Source organism: Temnothorax curvispinosus, unplaced genomic scaffold (assembly GCF_003070985.1).
Source record: "Temnothorax curvispinosus isolate PA1 unplaced genomic scaffold, ASM307098v1 QBEX01009779.1, whole genome shotgun sequence".
Taxonomy (NCBI): Eukaryota; Metazoa; Arthropoda; class Insecta; order Hymenoptera; family Formicidae; genus Temnothorax; species Temnothorax curvispinosus.
In genome coordinates, this window is record NW_020219559.1 from 90 (window position 1) to 18,613 (window position 18,524).

The 18,524-nt window shown below is 36.2% G+C and overlaps 3 protein-coding genes across 3 annotated transcripts; 2 read left to right on the forward strand and 1 right to left on the reverse strand.

The window, feature by feature from the left end:
* Window positions 1–2,273: 2,273 nt before the first annotated feature.
* On the forward strand, window positions 2,274–6,244 carry LOC112459379 (tyrosine-protein kinase Dnt-like; the record flags this gene model as incomplete). The annotated part of the gene is made up of 6 exons (XM_025023444.1): window positions 2,274–2,698; window positions 2,794–2,979; window positions 3,217–3,355; window positions 3,601–3,893; window positions 4,323–4,482; window positions 4,779–6,244. Coding segments are annotated over 6 exons (1,452 nt in total), but the record flags the coding sequence as incomplete, so codon positions are not given.
* A 2,375-nt stretch (window positions 6,245–8,619) lies between these two features.
* Window positions 8,620–11,431, forward strand: LOC112459380. The gene is made up of 3 exons (XM_025023445.1): window positions 8,620–8,995; window positions 10,241–10,558; window positions 10,905–11,431. Exons 1-3 carry the CDS (start codon window positions 8,672–8,674, stop codon window positions 11,109–11,111), a joined length of 849 nt encoding a protein of 282 aa, XP_024879213.1. The 5' UTR covers window positions 8,620–8,671; the 3' UTR covers window positions 11,112–11,431.
* On the reverse strand, window positions 11,229–16,870 carry LOC112459381 (nuclear pore complex protein DDB_G0274915-like). The gene is made up of 5 exons (XM_025023447.1): window positions 16,756–16,870; window positions 13,462–14,364; window positions 12,751–12,871; window positions 12,042–12,195; window positions 11,229–11,901 (listed from the first exon to the last, which is right to left on the reverse strand). The coding sequence occupies exons 1-5, from the start codon at window positions 16,868–16,870 to the stop codon at window positions 11,713–11,715; spliced, it is 1,482 nt and encodes a 493-aa protein (XP_024879215.1). The 3' UTR covers window positions 11,229–11,712.
* Window positions 16,871–18,524: the final 1,654 nt, after the last annotated feature.

Sequence of the window (18,524 nt, forward strand, 5' to 3'; positions counted from 1 at the left end):
CCATTCGTCCAGCCATTCGAGACCTTTAGCCGATCTTTATTCGCGTTTCTATCGTGTCCTTATGGCGTGGCCGTACTTATCGGGATTATCGAGGCATATCGTACCTTTCAGTTTTTCAAGTTCTCAGCGCGCTCGCAATGGCGTAGTCTTCTCAGTTCAAAAGAACAAATGAAATATCCAACGTTCAACCTTCGTTAGTGAAACACGATGGAAATTACGTGATGTATTCGTTTATCAGACAACAATTAATTATCTCGGATTTCTTTCATGTTTTAATTAAAGCTCATATTTCCTCTTCGTATTTCTCGCATCGGTGAATTCTCTCTTTTATTTTCATCGTACGCGTTCGTTAATATTAAGATTCCACCGATCGACTTCTCCTACTTTTTGTCCCGAATAAATAACCAACGGGCATCCTACCGTGCGAATTAATTTTATGTTACTCGTAATGTAACGACGCGGCAGACACATCGCGCGATAGTTATGACGGTGAGAATCGCGCAGCTGCATATTCATGCGGGGATATAAAATCGAAACCAGAGACCGTCTCTCTTTCTCTCGTCCATGAGTCATCGGCGAATCCTCGCAAACCACTTCTCTGCCCGCTGCTCGCCGTCGACATCCGTGGTACATTGACAAAGTGGCGGCGAAAAGTGGGCAGAATGCGGCGGGGTGTCCGATTGACTCGTCGACGATGCGCGGAAAAAAAGGACGGATCCAGGAGCGGGACAAAGTGGTCCATCCACTTCTTCCAGTTGTCTCGGGATACAGCAGACAACTGGGCTGGAGAGGGGGGAAGGGGGAGAGGGCTGAAAAAGGAGATGAGGAAGACTGACGAGCGACGCAAAGACATCCGTCACCTCCGCGGCAAAACCGAGTGGCTTGAATGGTACTTAAACCAGCGCCTGTCCGTCAAACCTGCGGGAATTGTGCCGCGATAAAGCGGTTTCTGGATGCGACGCCGTACACGTCGAATTATCAGGGGAATCCTCCTGCTGGCGGCGGCGTTGCGCGCCAGGCAGCGCGCATTCAATTTCGATCGCGGACGTTTGCTGCGTGGGTATTTGTATAGCGCGCGGGTATAGCAATTTTCCTTCGCTCGCGCATCACGCAACGTCGTTCCGTATTGAGGATGAAGCATATGGCGGATTTGAAAATTAACGAGACTTACAGAAGGAGCTGCATTGTGCGAGTCGCGCGCGGTATATGGGAATTTTTTCCGAAGCTATATGAAAATTGACGTCTTTTGCGAAAGTACAAAGATAGCCTAACCGCGCAAAGACATTTTTCAAGAATGTTCCATCCATCACAATGTCGTTGTCGTGCCATCTGTCATAAGCAATTATACAGTATTTACTGTGCAAAAAAAGCGCAGATGATGAAGTACGTTAATTGCTGCAAAATTACATATATTTATTTTTCTTATATTCTCTCAACCATTATTAAATAAAATAATAATTATATTTTTATGTTCGTATATATTTATATCTCAAGAAAGTTACTCGCTAAAATATATTGAGAATCAGGGTATCACAAAAAATCTCTCATCTCTCGTCAATTTAAATTCTTAACTGGAAATCCGCTAGTCCATTTAGAAGAAACACTGCTTGGCTGGCCACATAGTGCGGCAGCCACGGTCTTCGTGGCCGTAAAAGACCGCAGGAGAGCGTCAGATAGCAGTAGCGACAAGCCGGCAAGTTGACGAGGTACTCTCCTCGTGGCCGGCCGAGAACCGATCATCACTGCGAGCTAGTAATCAGCTGCGAGCTCGCTCGCTCGCTGCTTCTGCATCGCCTAGCCTCGCTTCCTTCTACCGGCCTTTCCATCCCCTCGTCCTCACCCATCTCGCCGTTTTCTTTCCACTCTTGTTTTCGCGAGTCCTCTGGACTCGCTTTGCTCTCGCTGAGCACAAATTGTCTTCCGAGAATGGCCGGTACGCTCGAGATTATAGTTCAACGTTCTTGAGATTATGACGGGGCGGTAGCCGGCCAAACCTCCGACATTGTTCCGTCTGTTTTGCGTATCCTTTACAAGAGTTACAATTAAGATCCGTACTTATCGAACGCTCGTGTGCGCGCTCCTTTTCTCAAGTCTTTCGTCGCTTCGTTCTACACTACACTTCGATCATTCAAGCGTGTGGATTGACTATATATGACATACGTTTTAATTAATTGGTATATTCTTTCTGCAACGTTTTTTTGCAAAGATTTCCAACTTTCTAGTCTTTCGCAAGTTAAGAATATGCAACATCAGAATTAATAAGATAAAAGTGAAATTCTCGATGCTTTCAGCTGCCATATACGATGTCCGTGGACATCAGCAATCCTTCGGTGCTGAGCAGTTCCCTGAACATTTCCCAAGTTGGCGAGATACCCGTCGGTGATGTGCAAACGTGGGCCTTGTCGTTGCATTGCGGGCCCTACAACGTAGAGGTTGACTTCAGTCTCCGAATAAATGTCTCGCTACCAAGGAAGAACACCACCACTTTGGAGTTCAAGCGAAAAAAAATTTGTATGAAGAAAGAGAGTTACACCGAGCCCGAGGAGGTCCTCGTTGCTGCCTCTAACTCCACTTCTGGCGGTCAGCTTTTCTACGTGGGGATTGGCTGCGCGGGTGCATTCTTGGCGATTATCATCGTCTTGATTATCGCCTACTATGTGCGCGATAAGAAGACCAGGAGACATCGAGATCCTCTACAGTAAGTGAAACGTACCGTTAAAGAGAACCGAGTAGTTGAGTAAATTTTTGAATATATACATATATGTATATATATATAAGATTTGTGAATTGCAGGGAATCCAGGGGACTCAGTTCAGCGTGCAGCATGGAAAGAGGCACCGGAGTGGGGCCTGCACAAACTTTTTTATCACCGGAAACACCTCCACCTACCTCCGCTGCGTCGGGATCGTCTTATAGAAGACTAGATGATCGTCCTAACAGAGAACTTCACGAACGAATCCAGGAAATCACTGTGCAAAGGTGATTATCACGTTTTCAACAAAATTAATTGGATTAAGTTAAGAAAAAATATTGAATAATATTCTTATATGGGACCCGATTGTCTGACAATCAATTTTCGGAGATAGATTATTTATTTGCGACAACAAACGTCATAAAAATAAATCTTTTTTTATTTACTTATAAATATCTTATACCGCAGAAATAGGTGAAAAATTGTAGAATTAAACGAAAGAATTAATCTTTCTCGCATTACAGATGCAGGGTGCGCCTCCTTAGTATTGAATTGGAGGGAACATTTGGGCGCGTGTATAGAGGCAGTTACCACGAAGAAGGCGCTTCATCCTCGAAGGACGTATTGGTGAAAACTGCTGCCGAGCACGCATCCCAATCGCAAGTAGGTTAATTTGAAATGATTCTCTCAAATTACGCTCTTGGGGATAATTATAATTGTATATTTATAATTAATAATATAATTATAATTATCAATATAGAAATATAAAATAAACGCGTATATTAGCTATTTTAATCATATTATCTTATTAAAAAACAGAATATCTTATTTATTACGAAGAGATAAGTCTCTTTTTTAAAATGTGGCCAAGATGATACATTTAAATATAATTTTTTTGTTTTGAAAAGGTGGCTCTTTTATTGCGAGAAGGTTTTGCCCTGTACGGACTAAGTCATCCGGCGTTACTTCCGGTTCTCGGTGTTTCTATTGAAGACCGAGGCGCTCCTTTTCTGTTGTACCCACACACGGGTTACAGAAATATGAAGAGATTTTTATTAAGGTGCAAGTATAGTAATGAAGGACCTCCGAGGGCTCTTACCACGCAAGAAGTGGTGGAAATGGCACTCCAAGCTGCCAAAGGTGTACAATATCTTCACAGAAAAAGGCTCGTTCATAGAGACTTGGCTGCCAGAAATTGCGTGTAAGTAAGAACAATAAGTAAGAACAATAAATCATTACAAACTTTTTCGAGGTGTACGATGTAGACCTCTTTTAAAGCATAAATATATCCACTAAATATGTTTTACATTAGTTCTAGATAAGTTAATTTACTCGTCTTATAAATTCTTGAGTGCCTCTAAAATTTTTACTGCTGGAGATATATCGCTTTTAATATAGCTCGGCCGGCTTCGGATTTTATATGGCTGTACAATAAAGTCCGTTACGTCTCGTTACCGAATTAATTGCGCGTAGACTTAATAACCGGTGTGTTACCGTAAGGCTTTAATTGCTGGTATCTGCCTGACTTCCATTCGGGGAAAGTATTTATAACGATGCGGTAATGAAATCGCGTGATCTGTGCTTCTCCGACACGACCGTCATCCCAAGTTCACCGATTTTTATCTTTCAGGGTGGACGATGACTTAAGAGTACAGATTACGGATAACGCCTTGGCTAGAGATCTGTTCCCACAGGATTATCACTGCCTTGGCGATAACGAAAATCGCCCTATCAAGTGGCTAGCGATAGAAAGTTTACTCAATAAGACCTTCACTACAGCTTCTGACGTGGTAAGTAACATTTACGAGTTTGAAATATTATAGAAAGAATGGAATAAAAATTAAAATACTATAGAATAATAATAAAAATTAAAAATACTATAGAATAAATATCAAATATTTTCCAATTTATCTGATATTTCCTCCTTGATGCTTTTATTTTTTGATAAATCAAAGTTTTAATTAAAGTCTTTATTCTATATTCACAGTTTATATAGTGCTAAACGTTTATACGGCGATAATGACTATTTTAAAATGATGTATGTTATATTGTGTTATTTTCATCATGATATTTTATGAAATTTTAGTGGGCATTTGGTGTTTTATTGTGGGAGCTAACGACGTTGGCACAACAGCCTTATGGAGAAGTGGATCCATTTGAGATGGCATCCTATCTCCGAGAGGGATACAGGTTGGCGCAACCGATAAACTGTCCGGACGAGCTGTTCGCAGTGATGGCGTATTGTTGGGCGATGTCAGCGGAGGAGAGGCCAACGTTTAGTCAATTGATTGTTTGTCTACAAGATTTTCACACTCAATTAACGCGATATGTTTAATTGAGCGTGCTCACTGGCTGTAAAGTACATAGGACTGAACTTTGCTATTAAGTTGTCTCCATTGAATTTTTAAACATATCAAAATTTTTATCCAAGGAATCCTATTGAGACTTCAATATAGGAACGTGTGTATATATCATATTCTAGTGCTTAGGTCCTCGTATAATTGAAGCATTTTGATAGCAGTCTGTATAGATATGATAGATTCTAATGCAATATAAATATTACATCAGTTTTCGCTTCAAAACTGTGTAATTAAGTGAATCGCTTAAGAAGTAACTGCCAGTCAAAACTGAATTTAGAATAGAATTTTACTGTTGCGAAATAATTTTCATATAAAAAAAAATTCTAAAATTTTAGTCACGCAGGAATATATGTATATTTCTAAGCGATACGTTCTCAAAACATCAAACAGGTGTAGTAATTAAGCACAGCATGTAAAAATCGCGTGAATTATTCATATTGTAAAAGTTAAGACTGAACTCCCTCTATTGCGCCATGTGTTTGGCGCTCGTTCGACCTGTGTCAACCATGATTACCAAAACCGGCGAGCACGATACGTCATCGTGCAACGCCAGTCCCATTTTCGGAAACCTGTACTGCCGGTGGTGAAACGGCGAATCTCTGAGCCATGTGATACGCGCTTTGCTTGCCTATATATGAGTGTGTTTCGAGTGTGCCAATACCTTCCCACCTTTTTTCTCTTTTGTATTTTTGTACATAATATATTGTTAAGCCGTGTGCATACGCGTTTATCGATGAGTATACGAATCGCGCTTAAACAAAAGAATCTCGTGTATATGTATATAATTAACATGTGTGTAGCGCACGAGACTATAATTGTACATACAAACTGCAGGCGTTGCGAGCCCAATAAATTTCTATCTATACGATACAGAATGACAGCGTCGTTACTTTTGTCCGCGTCCACCCTCTCACGAGTGATCCGTCACTACGAAAACAGTCGTAAACGTCATTCTTCCTAGCACGGTTTTAAATCGTTCACCGGTTATTTCTGGCGAGCCTTTCTTCGCGGTGAAAGGAAGGGTGCAAATGCGCTGTGTGGAAAGAGTTTCTGTTTTCTCGGAAACCGTTCGTCAAAGCCATATGTCACATCCTAAACGAGTCTTGTAATTCGTATGGCAGCAGTGCCAGTGTCGCGTGAGAAAATTAACGGCGGTCTTTGCGATGTCTCGTTTAAAATGACGAATATTATTGAATGCATATTTTCATACTTCCTTCATTTTTATATAATATATAATGCGTATATATTAAATTTATATGCTATTATATTTCTTTTTATAATTACAAATGAATAAATTAGGTAGAGTAACCATGAAAATATAATTTAAAACATTTTTAACCAATATGGATCATTCTTTAATCATATGAAGTACAAATAAGTAAGGAAAATTTTTAATCGTCATTGTGCAGAAATTTGTATCAACACAAAGCTTTTATTTGCATTTTACAGAGTACCTATATTATATCACATTTTATAAGTAATCAAATTACATTCAAATGAATAATTGTATCCATAATATTTCAAAATTATCGTAACATTTATAAACATCAAAATAATTGTATGGGTACGGGCAATTCATTGGCATATAAATGTATATAATGTATGTAAATTCGACAATTTATAAGCCCTACAATATAAATTGTTTGATTAAAATAAAACTATTTTTATTGTGATTTATTCTTCTACTCGTAAAGCACGTATTGTAATATTTTTCCGTGGTTATGAATAATTCCACGAGATAAAATTATTACAATTTATTAAACATTTAAATGTATTATCATACTATCGAAATATACCGACGCCCTATTACCAAGCCCTTGTATTAAGCCTCCCCCCTTTCTTAGCTATAAATCGTTTTATCCGGAATTTAACGTTGTTCACTCGCTATTATGCGCTCTCTGTTCAATACCTACGAATGAGGACGCTTCGTGAAGTACGTTCCGTGAGAGCATGAACAGCCTTGGGCCGCCAGAACATTAATTTGTAGCATATTTACACTGTCAAGATACGTCTCTGCGTATATCGTCGGTGATTCCCCAATAATGCGAGCCCGATTAGGCACGCTACATTAGACACTCCGTTTTCTACGCTCCGTCGACGGTAAATGCTCGGCCTGCGAGAGCGGCCGAAGGGTGCTTGGAAAGCCGGAAACAAGCAAAAACACGCGCGCGTGAAAAAAAAGACGTGTATTTATACAGTCGGCAGACAAACGCGTAAGGTTTAATTGTGCGAGAACAGCGGGAGTTCGCTTAGATACGGTTTTTACGATCGTCGTGTCGCGGCAGCCGTTTACCATCGAATACTTCTTGAGAAAACGAACAATCCGACGGAGCTCGGAGAATCGGTTACAAATTAGTCACCGGCGCGTTTCGTTTCCTCGGAAATAAGCATACTTCGGTCATTCAGCGAAATACTCTTGCGCCTTAATGAGGATTTTGCGTCATTGCGCGACCGTGATGCTCGAGTCTCGGTAATCGCCGATCTTAGGAAGAGGATTTACGTAACGCGATATCCTGCAATTGCCTGCCGATCCGCCACTGCATAATTGCATCTTTGGCACGAACAATTTAAGCGCGGTCGCGACGTTCGACGGCACGAACGTTTGGCGCCTGCTATACGGTACGGCTGAATCATTATTCCGTGAGGCACGAAATACGGCACAGGAAAGGGTGACATCATTAAAACTCTCTCTCTCATTTATCCATTACACAATTAATCTCACGTTGCTTTCAATAAACAATTACACCAAATGACAGAGATAAACTTTTTTAAACATTTTAGCGTCGCGATGATAAAAGGACCCCTAAGAACAAAGACAGTGATCGGGGGAGAGGCCCGTCACAGTTTCGCAGGGCTGAAAGGGGCAACAAGGATTTTAATGAATCTCAATGAGGCTCTTGCGCTCTTTGTTTGCGCTGGGATTTAGCCGTTGAGGGTGACAGAATTCGAAATTACTTTAGCGCTGATGTGCTGGCTGCAACGGGCCATAACGGGGTGCATTTTAGAGCGAACACTTCGCTCATCGTAACAGGCGCGAGATAATGTCATTCATGAGCATTCATCATACCCTCCACTAACCTATTCACGGCGAATCATTATTAGAGCGAACCTTTGTTCAGCGCGAAAGTAAGTGTACTCTCCAGGAAGTAACAAACGTTGTAGTACGCATATATTACTCTCGTTTCTGTTTGGTAATCACATATTGAAATCGCACACTTTTAAACATATTAAAAGATAAATTGACTCGGCAAATGGATCTCAAAAATTTATATACATATAATAGCTTGTGTTTCTCAAAAGATAGAATTAATTAGTAATGTAAAATTCTTATTTGTCAATTTCTTCCATTAACAATCTTATTTACATATAATGGTCGTTTATTTATATTAGTTAGAAGTATCCATGAATCTCGCGATATTGATCTCAGGAAGCAATTAAAATCACTGGTCCGAATCCTTCGAGAAAGGTATTACTTGCTTCTTCGAGACCATCTTTGTTACGCTTTACGAGTCGGAGGCCATTCCAATTTTCTACAATAATGATTGTCATCACTATATATACTCCGCTTTGAGTATTTATCCCTTCCTTGAAACAACTTGTACAGTGACAGAAGTATTTTATGGAAAATCAGTGTCGCCTGTGTATTGGCGAAAGAACGATGAAAATGCAAACAAAAATAATTCTCGCCGGGTGTTTTGCGATCATAATGTTTAACAATTTTGGTACAGGTGTCAAAGTTTCGTCAAAGATCGATTTCGATTCTAATGAAAATGAAGAGACATTAGCCAACCCCACCTTGAGCACGACTATAAATCCAAGAAAATCTATTAGTCCACCGGAATCAATTTTGCGTGCACCTAAATCATCGACATTCATCTGGGATCATGGAAGCGAGCTCGTAAAAGCAAGTGAACCGAGAAAAAGAAGGATCTATCCATCGTGCGTGAGTAACAGACGTCATAAAAAAATAATTACACAGTCTCGCAAGTTGCGAGTTGATATTCAGTTTTGTACAAAATAAATAACACAAATGTTTTAAAATTGCATCCATTTTTTAGTAGTTATAACGTGTAAGTCACTTAGACATTAGACTTGTGCATTATGGCTATTTGGTTCTTCAAAAAAATAGCAATGTCACAAAGTAGTTGATTTGATAGCTTTACACTTTACATATATCCATAAAATAAAACAAAAAGTAATAGATAAAGTGTAGATTATGCAATAAAAAATAATTCTAAAATTAGATTTAACTTAATGTAACGCTTATGTTTAATTTAAACTAATTTTCTATTTTTCTAGTTAAAATATTCGTATTTGCATTATATAAATTGTATAAGTTATGCAGTTAAATCAATAATTAGATATCAATCGTTTTCATCTTGCAGGCTGTGGAAAATAAAATTAAGAAATAATGCAATTCACTTGATCAACGAAGTCCAAAAAATATGCAATGAAATTGATGACAAATTAGAATATTCGTCAAGAATAATATTAATTCAAGTCTGTATTGCGCGATCATATATTAATGCTACATATAAGCATTAAATTAAATTCAGTTTAAATCCAAAATTAAAATTAAATTAAAGCATTTAATATAATTTAAAAAGAAAATTATTTTTGTATTCGCATAATCTATTATTCATCTTTTAATTTCATGTATATCAAATGTAGAACCATTAAGCTATCAAATCAGCTACTTTGCAACGTTACAATTTCCTCGAATAACCAGTCGTGAATATTTATTACTATAATACAGTGCATACGTTTTGAATATACTCAAGATTAGTACAATTTCATGTGTTAATTTATGTGTGAAATATTCATGATATCGAGTATATAAATTTTATAAGTTAAAAATTCATCATTAAAATAATTTGATAAAATAAATAATTAACTACATTAAAATAGACGTTAAACTAACGAATGAATGTGCTGTTAGAAAATTTAAGACTCAATTTTATTTTTTTATTTTAACGTTGTCTTATATTTAACACATTTAAATAATTTTCTGTATTAAGAACTCTTATAGAATCCTGACCAAATATTATAAAAATTAATTATTTTATTTATATCAAATATTATCTCATTATTATACAAGAAAGATAATTATATCATACAACATATCGATATTAAAAACTATTGCAGCTCTTTTAAGATAACGCGACAATTAACTCGTATTTTTTTGCAGGATGATTCGGCAAAACAACAAAAAATAATCAATAATATTGAAGTCGTTGTGAACAGTAACGATAGCATACCAAACGGAGATTCTTGCGAACATGGTATATGTAATGTATCCGTTTCTTCGAAATCGGATGAAAATGGAAATATCATCACCGAGGTGCATCTCAGCATTATCACGAAAGCAAAACCGAACATTAAGATCGATGATGTCCCGGTAATCAATGGTTTTCGAGGTATTAATGAGGATAAGCAACCTGTTTTTCATTCAATAAATTCGCCACGTTCAATGCATATGCATTTTCATCGCAACAATATTCCACAGGTGATAAAGTTTGTTATATAAGATGTCTTACTGTATACTGCATGAGAATTAATATTATAGTGATTAAAACTTATTTTTGACGATCTATAATTTGCGTTTAAATTTTAGGTAAAAGTTTATTTATATACCATTTAAATATATTCTTTATTTTAAAATATTTAGTTTATTTTATATGGATATGTATTTTGCGATTTTTCGAATATTTTTTACAGCACATAAAATTCTAAACAGAATTTTATCTTTTTAACAGTTTGACATAAATTATATAAATCATCTAAAGTGAGTTTAAAAAATTTCTTGTAATACTTCATTAGCTAAAAAGTGTATTTTTTTCCCATCGTAATAGATTCAAACTACTTATCAAGGATATGGTGAGCCTTGGTATGGACGGACATTTCGACGGCCACAAATATATTGGAATTATCATTTTGGAGATCACGGTAACGTGGGATTTCGGGATCATAAAACATGGCCGCGAGATAAACCTATAGTCGATGATAAGATTGAACCACCGCTTAGTAAGACCAAACCCAGCGACGATACAACATTATAAAATTATTTATTAAATTGTAAAGTTTTTGTGATGTAAATATTGCTATACAAAATAATATTGGATCGTGTTATTAAGAACAATTTAATTGTCACGTAATAAAATTAAAAAATCATTGTAAAAGCGTCAAGAGTTTAATTTATGCATTACATAATAGATACAACAATATGAATATATTAAAGCAAGTAATTAAATGCAGAATAGTCGTCAAGAGAGTGTTATATGCATTCGATATTACTCAAATAGAATATAACACTAACGCAAGAAAGCTTATTGAGATTTTTAAATATGTATCACAAGCGATTCTTGCTCGCGAACGGATAGTAAAAAAATCAAGCTACTAACAATTATAGAAAATCATATAAAAGTCATAACTTTAATTTTATAGAGAGAATCTATTAGTTCTAAGAAACTTGAGTATTTGTCTGGCAATCTTAAGGAAATATTTGAGTCGGAATTTTGAAAATCCTCTGTCGCAATCTTTTTTTTGTAACAATTTTGAATTTTGAATTATAAAATTTTATCATTATCATGATAACACCATATATAGCACGATAGTAAATTAATGATTATAAAAATAGGCACAGTCATGGCCGTAATTTAATTAATCGTGCACAGTGCGGTAAGAAACTCTCCCATTATCATTAACACCAGTAACAGACGACTTATGATTAATCGGCTTGCCGTCCGGGCCGGTCTGGCTGGAGGAACTAGAACTAGCGAATACTCCGAAACTGTTACCCGATGGCGGAGGAAGATCATCAGCGAATCTGGACTCTATTCCTGGAGCAGCCTATGATGGCGAGATCGCCGGTAATAAAGACTATATTCAGAAGACTGCAATCTGATTGTGTGCAAAATGAAGCGTGTTAACTGGACAAGTTCTGTATTGCCGTTTTTTGGTGCTGTAACAACTCAAAGCGTAAGACTTACAGGACTGATTTGGCCAGTTTGGAAACCACCGTATGGGCCTAAGCCGATGCTGGCACTCGCCACCTGCGGTACGCCGCCACTGTAAGGATTCCCGTAATTTCCGTAATTTCCGTAATTAGGATCGTTGGCTAAACGATTGTGGAGATCCATATTGCTGTACAACATAAATTCCTGTTTACAATGTGCTTTACGAATCTATATGAATGACAACTTGCAATCGCATTTCAAAAGAATAATTATAAATATTGGATGCAAATGCGTTTCCTTAGTCTGCAAAATCACGGACGATTATTAAAGCAAAATGATACTCGGGAAGAAACATCACCGAAGGCGTAAACAGCATAAAGTACAAAATTTTAGTAATCAATTATAGAAATAAGGCATATTTGATTATATAAAACACTTAGATAAAAAGTTTTACTTTAAATTTAAAATAATTCAATAAAAAATGTTCTTTGCACACTTGTTAATAAAAACAATCTGGAAGAACGCATTTAGACAGGAAAGAGATCTATTTTAATTGTGTAATAAACATGAAAAAAATCTCTGATGTATTAAATGTTAAAACAATACTGAGATTGTATAAGAGCAATTTTAAATGTAAATGATTTTACAAATATAACTTCGGGGAATTCCACTCGACTTACAATAGTTATGCTTCGAAGTGTAAAGATCAGTCATTTGCAACTTATATTACTTGGAGACTTACGCCTGATGTTGCGCCTCGATCTGCGCCTGAATTTGTTTAATCATGTCAAAAGTGGGGTCATTGAAATTAGGAAATTGCCCTGGGTAAAAGTATCCGGGTCCTGCGTTATTATACAACGGATCTGCGAAAAATAGAGTACATGATAAGATACAAATAACGACATCTATATATACAGCGTGAAAATCATGCATTTACATGCGATTATATTCAGTTATAAATCACATAAGTTTACATAGACTATCTAAGTATAAGTATACCTAAATAAATAAATAAATAAATAAATAAATACATAAATAAATAAAAAATAAATAAATAAATATATAAATACACGCATACAAATAAATATATATACATATACATATATATATAAATGTACAAACGCACGCGTATATAAATAAATAAATATATAAACGTCGAAAACTATTATCACCGACATTAGTCGTTTTACATAAAATACAATTCGGTTTGACAAAATATCATGCATTTAAAAAAAAGCATAATATCAGCACGACTTCGCCAAACAAATTTTGAAATACGTAATTCTAATATCTCTCTTCTTCGCCTTTGATATCCAATTGGTTTCATTTTTCTGCCGATCTTTTACAAACATCGAGAAACGTCTAAACCACAGCATGCAACCCCAATTCATTCATTATCCTCCAAAATTCTGAGTCAGTCTTCGTCCTTGGATTTTTGGGTTCATGCTCGTACCTCCGCCGAAGTTCTGGTTTGGCGAGTTATCCCTGTTTGGTGGATTATTCTGGTTCGGTGAGTTATCCTGAAATCCTCCTCGACTACCGAAAGATGGATCTCCCGTCGGTGATCCCGGCGTGGGATATGACGGTGTGGGGTATGCCGGCGTAGGATATCCTGGTGTAGGATATCCTGGGGTAGGATATGGCCCCATTGGATATCCCATTGCTGGATATCCAAAATTTCCGGTGGACGCGCCTGCGCCTGCGGACGCGTATCCGGGCCCGTTGTTTGTCCACGCATAGTTTGGGTTATAACCTGGTATAGAGTTGAATCCTGGATAACCAAAATAGGGATCGAAACCTGGACCGCCAAAGCCGTATCCAGGAGCGCCAAAGTATGGTCCGGGAGTTGGCCCTTTGTCCTTAGATGGTCCAGGTTTCTTAGTGGAATCTTCGGGTTCGGGTTCGTCAATGTTCGAACGTGATTGAATGTTGTTTGGTTTCTTCGGCTCGGGCGTTGGTTTCGTGCTTTCTGGAGTTGTCGTGCTAGGCGTAGTAGTGGATAGGGTTGTTGGAGTAGTAACGGAAGTGGATGTGGGAGTACTGGCGGAGGTGGTGGTCGGCGTAGTCGTGGGAGACGTCGCCTCTGTGGTAGTGGTGGGTGTAGTGGTTGGTTCGGTGGTTGTAGGTGTTGTTGGAGGTGTGGTCGATGATGGCGTGGTCGATGATGGCGTGGTTGATGAAGGTGTGGTTGATGATGATGTGGTCGATGATGGTGTGGTTGTGGGATCTGTTGTCGAGGAGATCGTTGTAGTTGCTTGATTGGTGGTACTCTCACCATTCGAATCATCGATTGCTCGCTTCAACCTGGACATCGCGGCGAGACTGGCCGACGGTCTATCGTCGCGTAGTCCTCCATCTTCGAGAAGAAATGAAAACAAAAGAGCAAGTCTTTAACGAGATACTTTGTTGCTACTGAGATGAAACTCGTATGGTTGATGATTCTCGGCTACTGGTTGAAATAGCATTGTTAGTTGTAACATATGCCTTGTGACCATATCTCGGAATTCCATCACCAAAGACACGCAACAATATGCCAGATGTGTTACTAGTCACATTATAATGCTTAACATAACAGATAATGGATAACACTTAATAAATGTATTACTGATCACAATATTGCGCAAATAGTAATGTTTAATAAAAGTAATGGTTGTGCTTAGATATATAACTTATAAAATACCGTATAATATAAAAAGTTTTATAGGGACATAAATATCATAAAAAAAAACGATATTTAAAAGTCATTGATATAAAATATACGACAATTGAAATCCTGGTTCTTTAGTCCAGAATCTTAAACTGCTTATAATACTATCCATCGGTCTATTAAATTGTAAAAAATTTGTCAATTAAGATAAATTTTGTAAACAAATTATGTTATCGCTTATTTCTCTTCAGCAAAACGTATAAGTAAAGAATGAATAATAATTGAATTATGCGCGATACGTGACATTAATCGTGAGATATTGAAGTTCTGCAGTCACGTTAATTTGATAAACCACGTACTTAAGGCATTTCTTTTTCGATAACATCCTAGCGTTCAAGATCACATCCGAAAAGTAAATTGATTTTTATGCAATATGTTTTATCTTATCATCTCATCCTATATATTTATTATATTTAAATATAGCTATTAAAATACTTTTAACTTACCTTTCTGTTATTCTATTATCTCTACTATACACACATATTAAATTTTCATTTTATATTACAAAATGTGTTACATTCCTCCTGTTTAAACAGAAGTAAGCACATTTTGATAAATCAATTAGCGCCGTATATTTTATATATTTATCAATATGATAGGAATAAGGACTCATGCACAATGAGAAAAATAAGGAACAAGGAATTAAACAGAGAGAATTCCGTCTTGAAAAGAGAGGAAAAACCGTGTCTTGAAAAAAATGCGACTATGAATTCTCTCTATGTTAAATTCCTTGTTCCTTATTTCTCTCATTGTGCATGAGCCCTAATCGTGTCGTGCGCGAGAGATTATGAGAAGATAGTGAAAAGAAAGTATCTTCTCATGAGTCAAGGTGAAGAACGAAATGAGGTCACGGTCTGCGAGCGTCAAATTATTTTCATTTGGCTAGCAGTTGTGTGAGCGGTTACGCATATGTTTATATGCGCAGGCGAGCATGCTGCATCATGGGACATCAATCTTGGTTATCATAATTAATATCGCTTATAACAATCGCGATAATTTATTCTTTTCTTTTTTTTTCAAATAAAGAAATATTGTTAATATTAATGAATAACTAGTTTTAAAAAAGAAGGAAAGAAACTAAATGTGCGTAAATTGTATCACGCAAATTAACATATTTGCATAAATTATCGTAAATTATTATAAATTGTCACAAACTACTGGAAAATGCTTGTTTAGTGACCTATCGATGAGTCATCGGAATGTCTTTGCAAAGATTTTTAGCAAGATTTTAGACTGTTTGCAGAAAAATTAACATCATAAATAAAAAATTATCATCTCGCGCCGCGGCGTCATTCATTTTTCAAAGTATCTCTTCTACAATCGTAATTTCTGAATGTTTATGTAGAAAGAGAATGTCAGTAGCCTGATAGCAAACCTGCTCTTCGGCGTTGATTAAAATCATAAAATTATATCCGCATGTTATCGAATTCGTCGATGGAATTTTGCCGCGTTTGCTAATCTCGCAATTATCCTGAAATTCCCGCGCACCGTCAGCTATTTCTACTTAAATGCACGACGTTGCCATTATGTAACTTAACATTAGCTTTAATTTTTATCAACCTTGATGTATGCAACATGCAATGTCTTTTGAATAATTTTATTGGTTAACGATTAGTAGTGCAGAACTAACTCGAATTTATTTACATATCGTATTGCACATCTGTTTGTATAAAACACTAAAAAGATTACCTGATAAAAATGGTTGAAAATGAGAAAAAAAAAAAGTGTTATTACGCATCGAATTTATGATTCTTTTAAACTGCGATGAATATATTGCTTCCTAGTACGTAATTTATTTTTTGTTCTCATAAATGTTAGTATACTTGCTCTAGTAGCTAACATTTATAAGTTAAAGAAAGAATATTCTCACACAAAAATATTTAAACATTGAGCTTGTAATTTAATTGTGAATCTTAATTGCGGAAAACAATTAATGTCAGAATGTTTAAGGTATTCGAACATACAATATCACGTTAGTAAACAAGTAGAACACTGTTGAATTCGCTCATGACAAAATAAAGCTTCACGATTGCTACTCACTTCCATAAGGATAACCATAAGGATAACCATAAGGATAACCAAAGGCGGATCGGGCCTCCGTAAAGGATCCTAGGACAGCAATGAAAGCAACCAGCGCGAAGATCCTAATATCCATCTTTCTGATTGTATCGTCGATCAGTCGGCGAAGTAAGTCAACGAGGAAAAACTGAGAAATACTAATGCTTATGTATATTACTTGTTATTTATATATCACCACAGTATATCGCGTAAAAACCGAATGATCCTGATGTTGTCGCCGTCTGCGAAAGAATGACTGACTCAGCTGATGCCGCGATCATCTTATATAGCATTCACTCGTATCGGCACTTTATTACCTCCTATAGCGTTACTCTTCCTTGCGTTAGTGCGTTCGCGCGAGAACTTCAAAAGAAATCCTTGTTACAGCAAGATTACTATGTAATGCAATTTATTATCGTCATTTTGGTAAAAATTTCCGAATAAAATAATTTCTCTATTTTATCATTTTATATTGCATTAAATAATAAAATATAAATATCTTTAAGGTATGGCTGTAAGATATTGACGTATTTACTATCTTCTTCTTGTGTTGAAATTTTTTATATAGCTTTTGATTAAAAAAATGGATTATTAAAGCTTATTTGTAAAAAATAAAAACCAAAAGATTTTTCTCATCTTATAGTTTGCAAATTACCCATATAAGTCAGTAAATTGCTATAAAAAATTTATCTTTTGTTCTTAAATAATAACATTTTTCATAGATATGCCGATATTTTAAGTTACAAATTTGTTTAGTAAGCAAGATCGATTAATAACATTTATGTTTCTTTGTTTCTTTGTTTGATCGTTCCGCGTCTTTTCAATTTGAGATATTTGCTGCAAATTCTGCTTAGCTTAATAGAATGAAATTGCTTAGACCTTGACAGTGATCTTGTTCCCAGTATTATACCACGCAGCCCCAATTCTTGTTAAACTGTTTTTATTTGGGAAAAACACATGTTTTCAGTTCTATAACTTGCACCGCGATAACCCTGCGATAACAGCAGCGTAAGTAGGAAATAATCTTGGACGGCGGAAACGTTACTGTTGATTATCGATATGTAATTGCAGGATACATTCAATATCGGAATGATACGTTCAACAATGTACTGTAAAGGATTTTTCCATGTTGAGGAACCAGAACGTTAATTATATAGTTTTTCATTCACACGAGCTTTTAACGTGCACTTGCACTTATGAGACTCAAGTTATTGTGTCCATACGGAATTGCAACAAATTAGAGAAGCGAGGTATTTTTCCACAGTGTTTGTAGATATAATTGTTTCATAGTTACACGGAATACATCAGAGAATATATATTTACTTTTATTTATAGATTATTTCATCAACATATAATTTATTTTTCTATAATTTAAAATTTATTATTATTTCTTAATTTTTAGAACCCGTTCTGACGACTTTCTAAATGATGTACAACGTGTTTCATCACGTAATGCCTATCCCGGAAAGCTTTTATTTTTCAATTATGTATATCTCGGACGCTATTAATACTGATCGAAATAATCGATATGTTTTTCAATTTATTCCTTAGTCCTTACGATTGAAAGGAAACACAATAGATATTATCCAGACTTAGACAAGTGTTGCTACTTAAAATATCTTTAATATCTCTTTAAGATATAAGAATATATTTCTCCGTGACCTATCACATTCTGCATAATCTGATTACAAGTAAGCTTCCTTTAACTGTGAAATCCATTGTACACCGCGTATATATATTCATCGCCATCA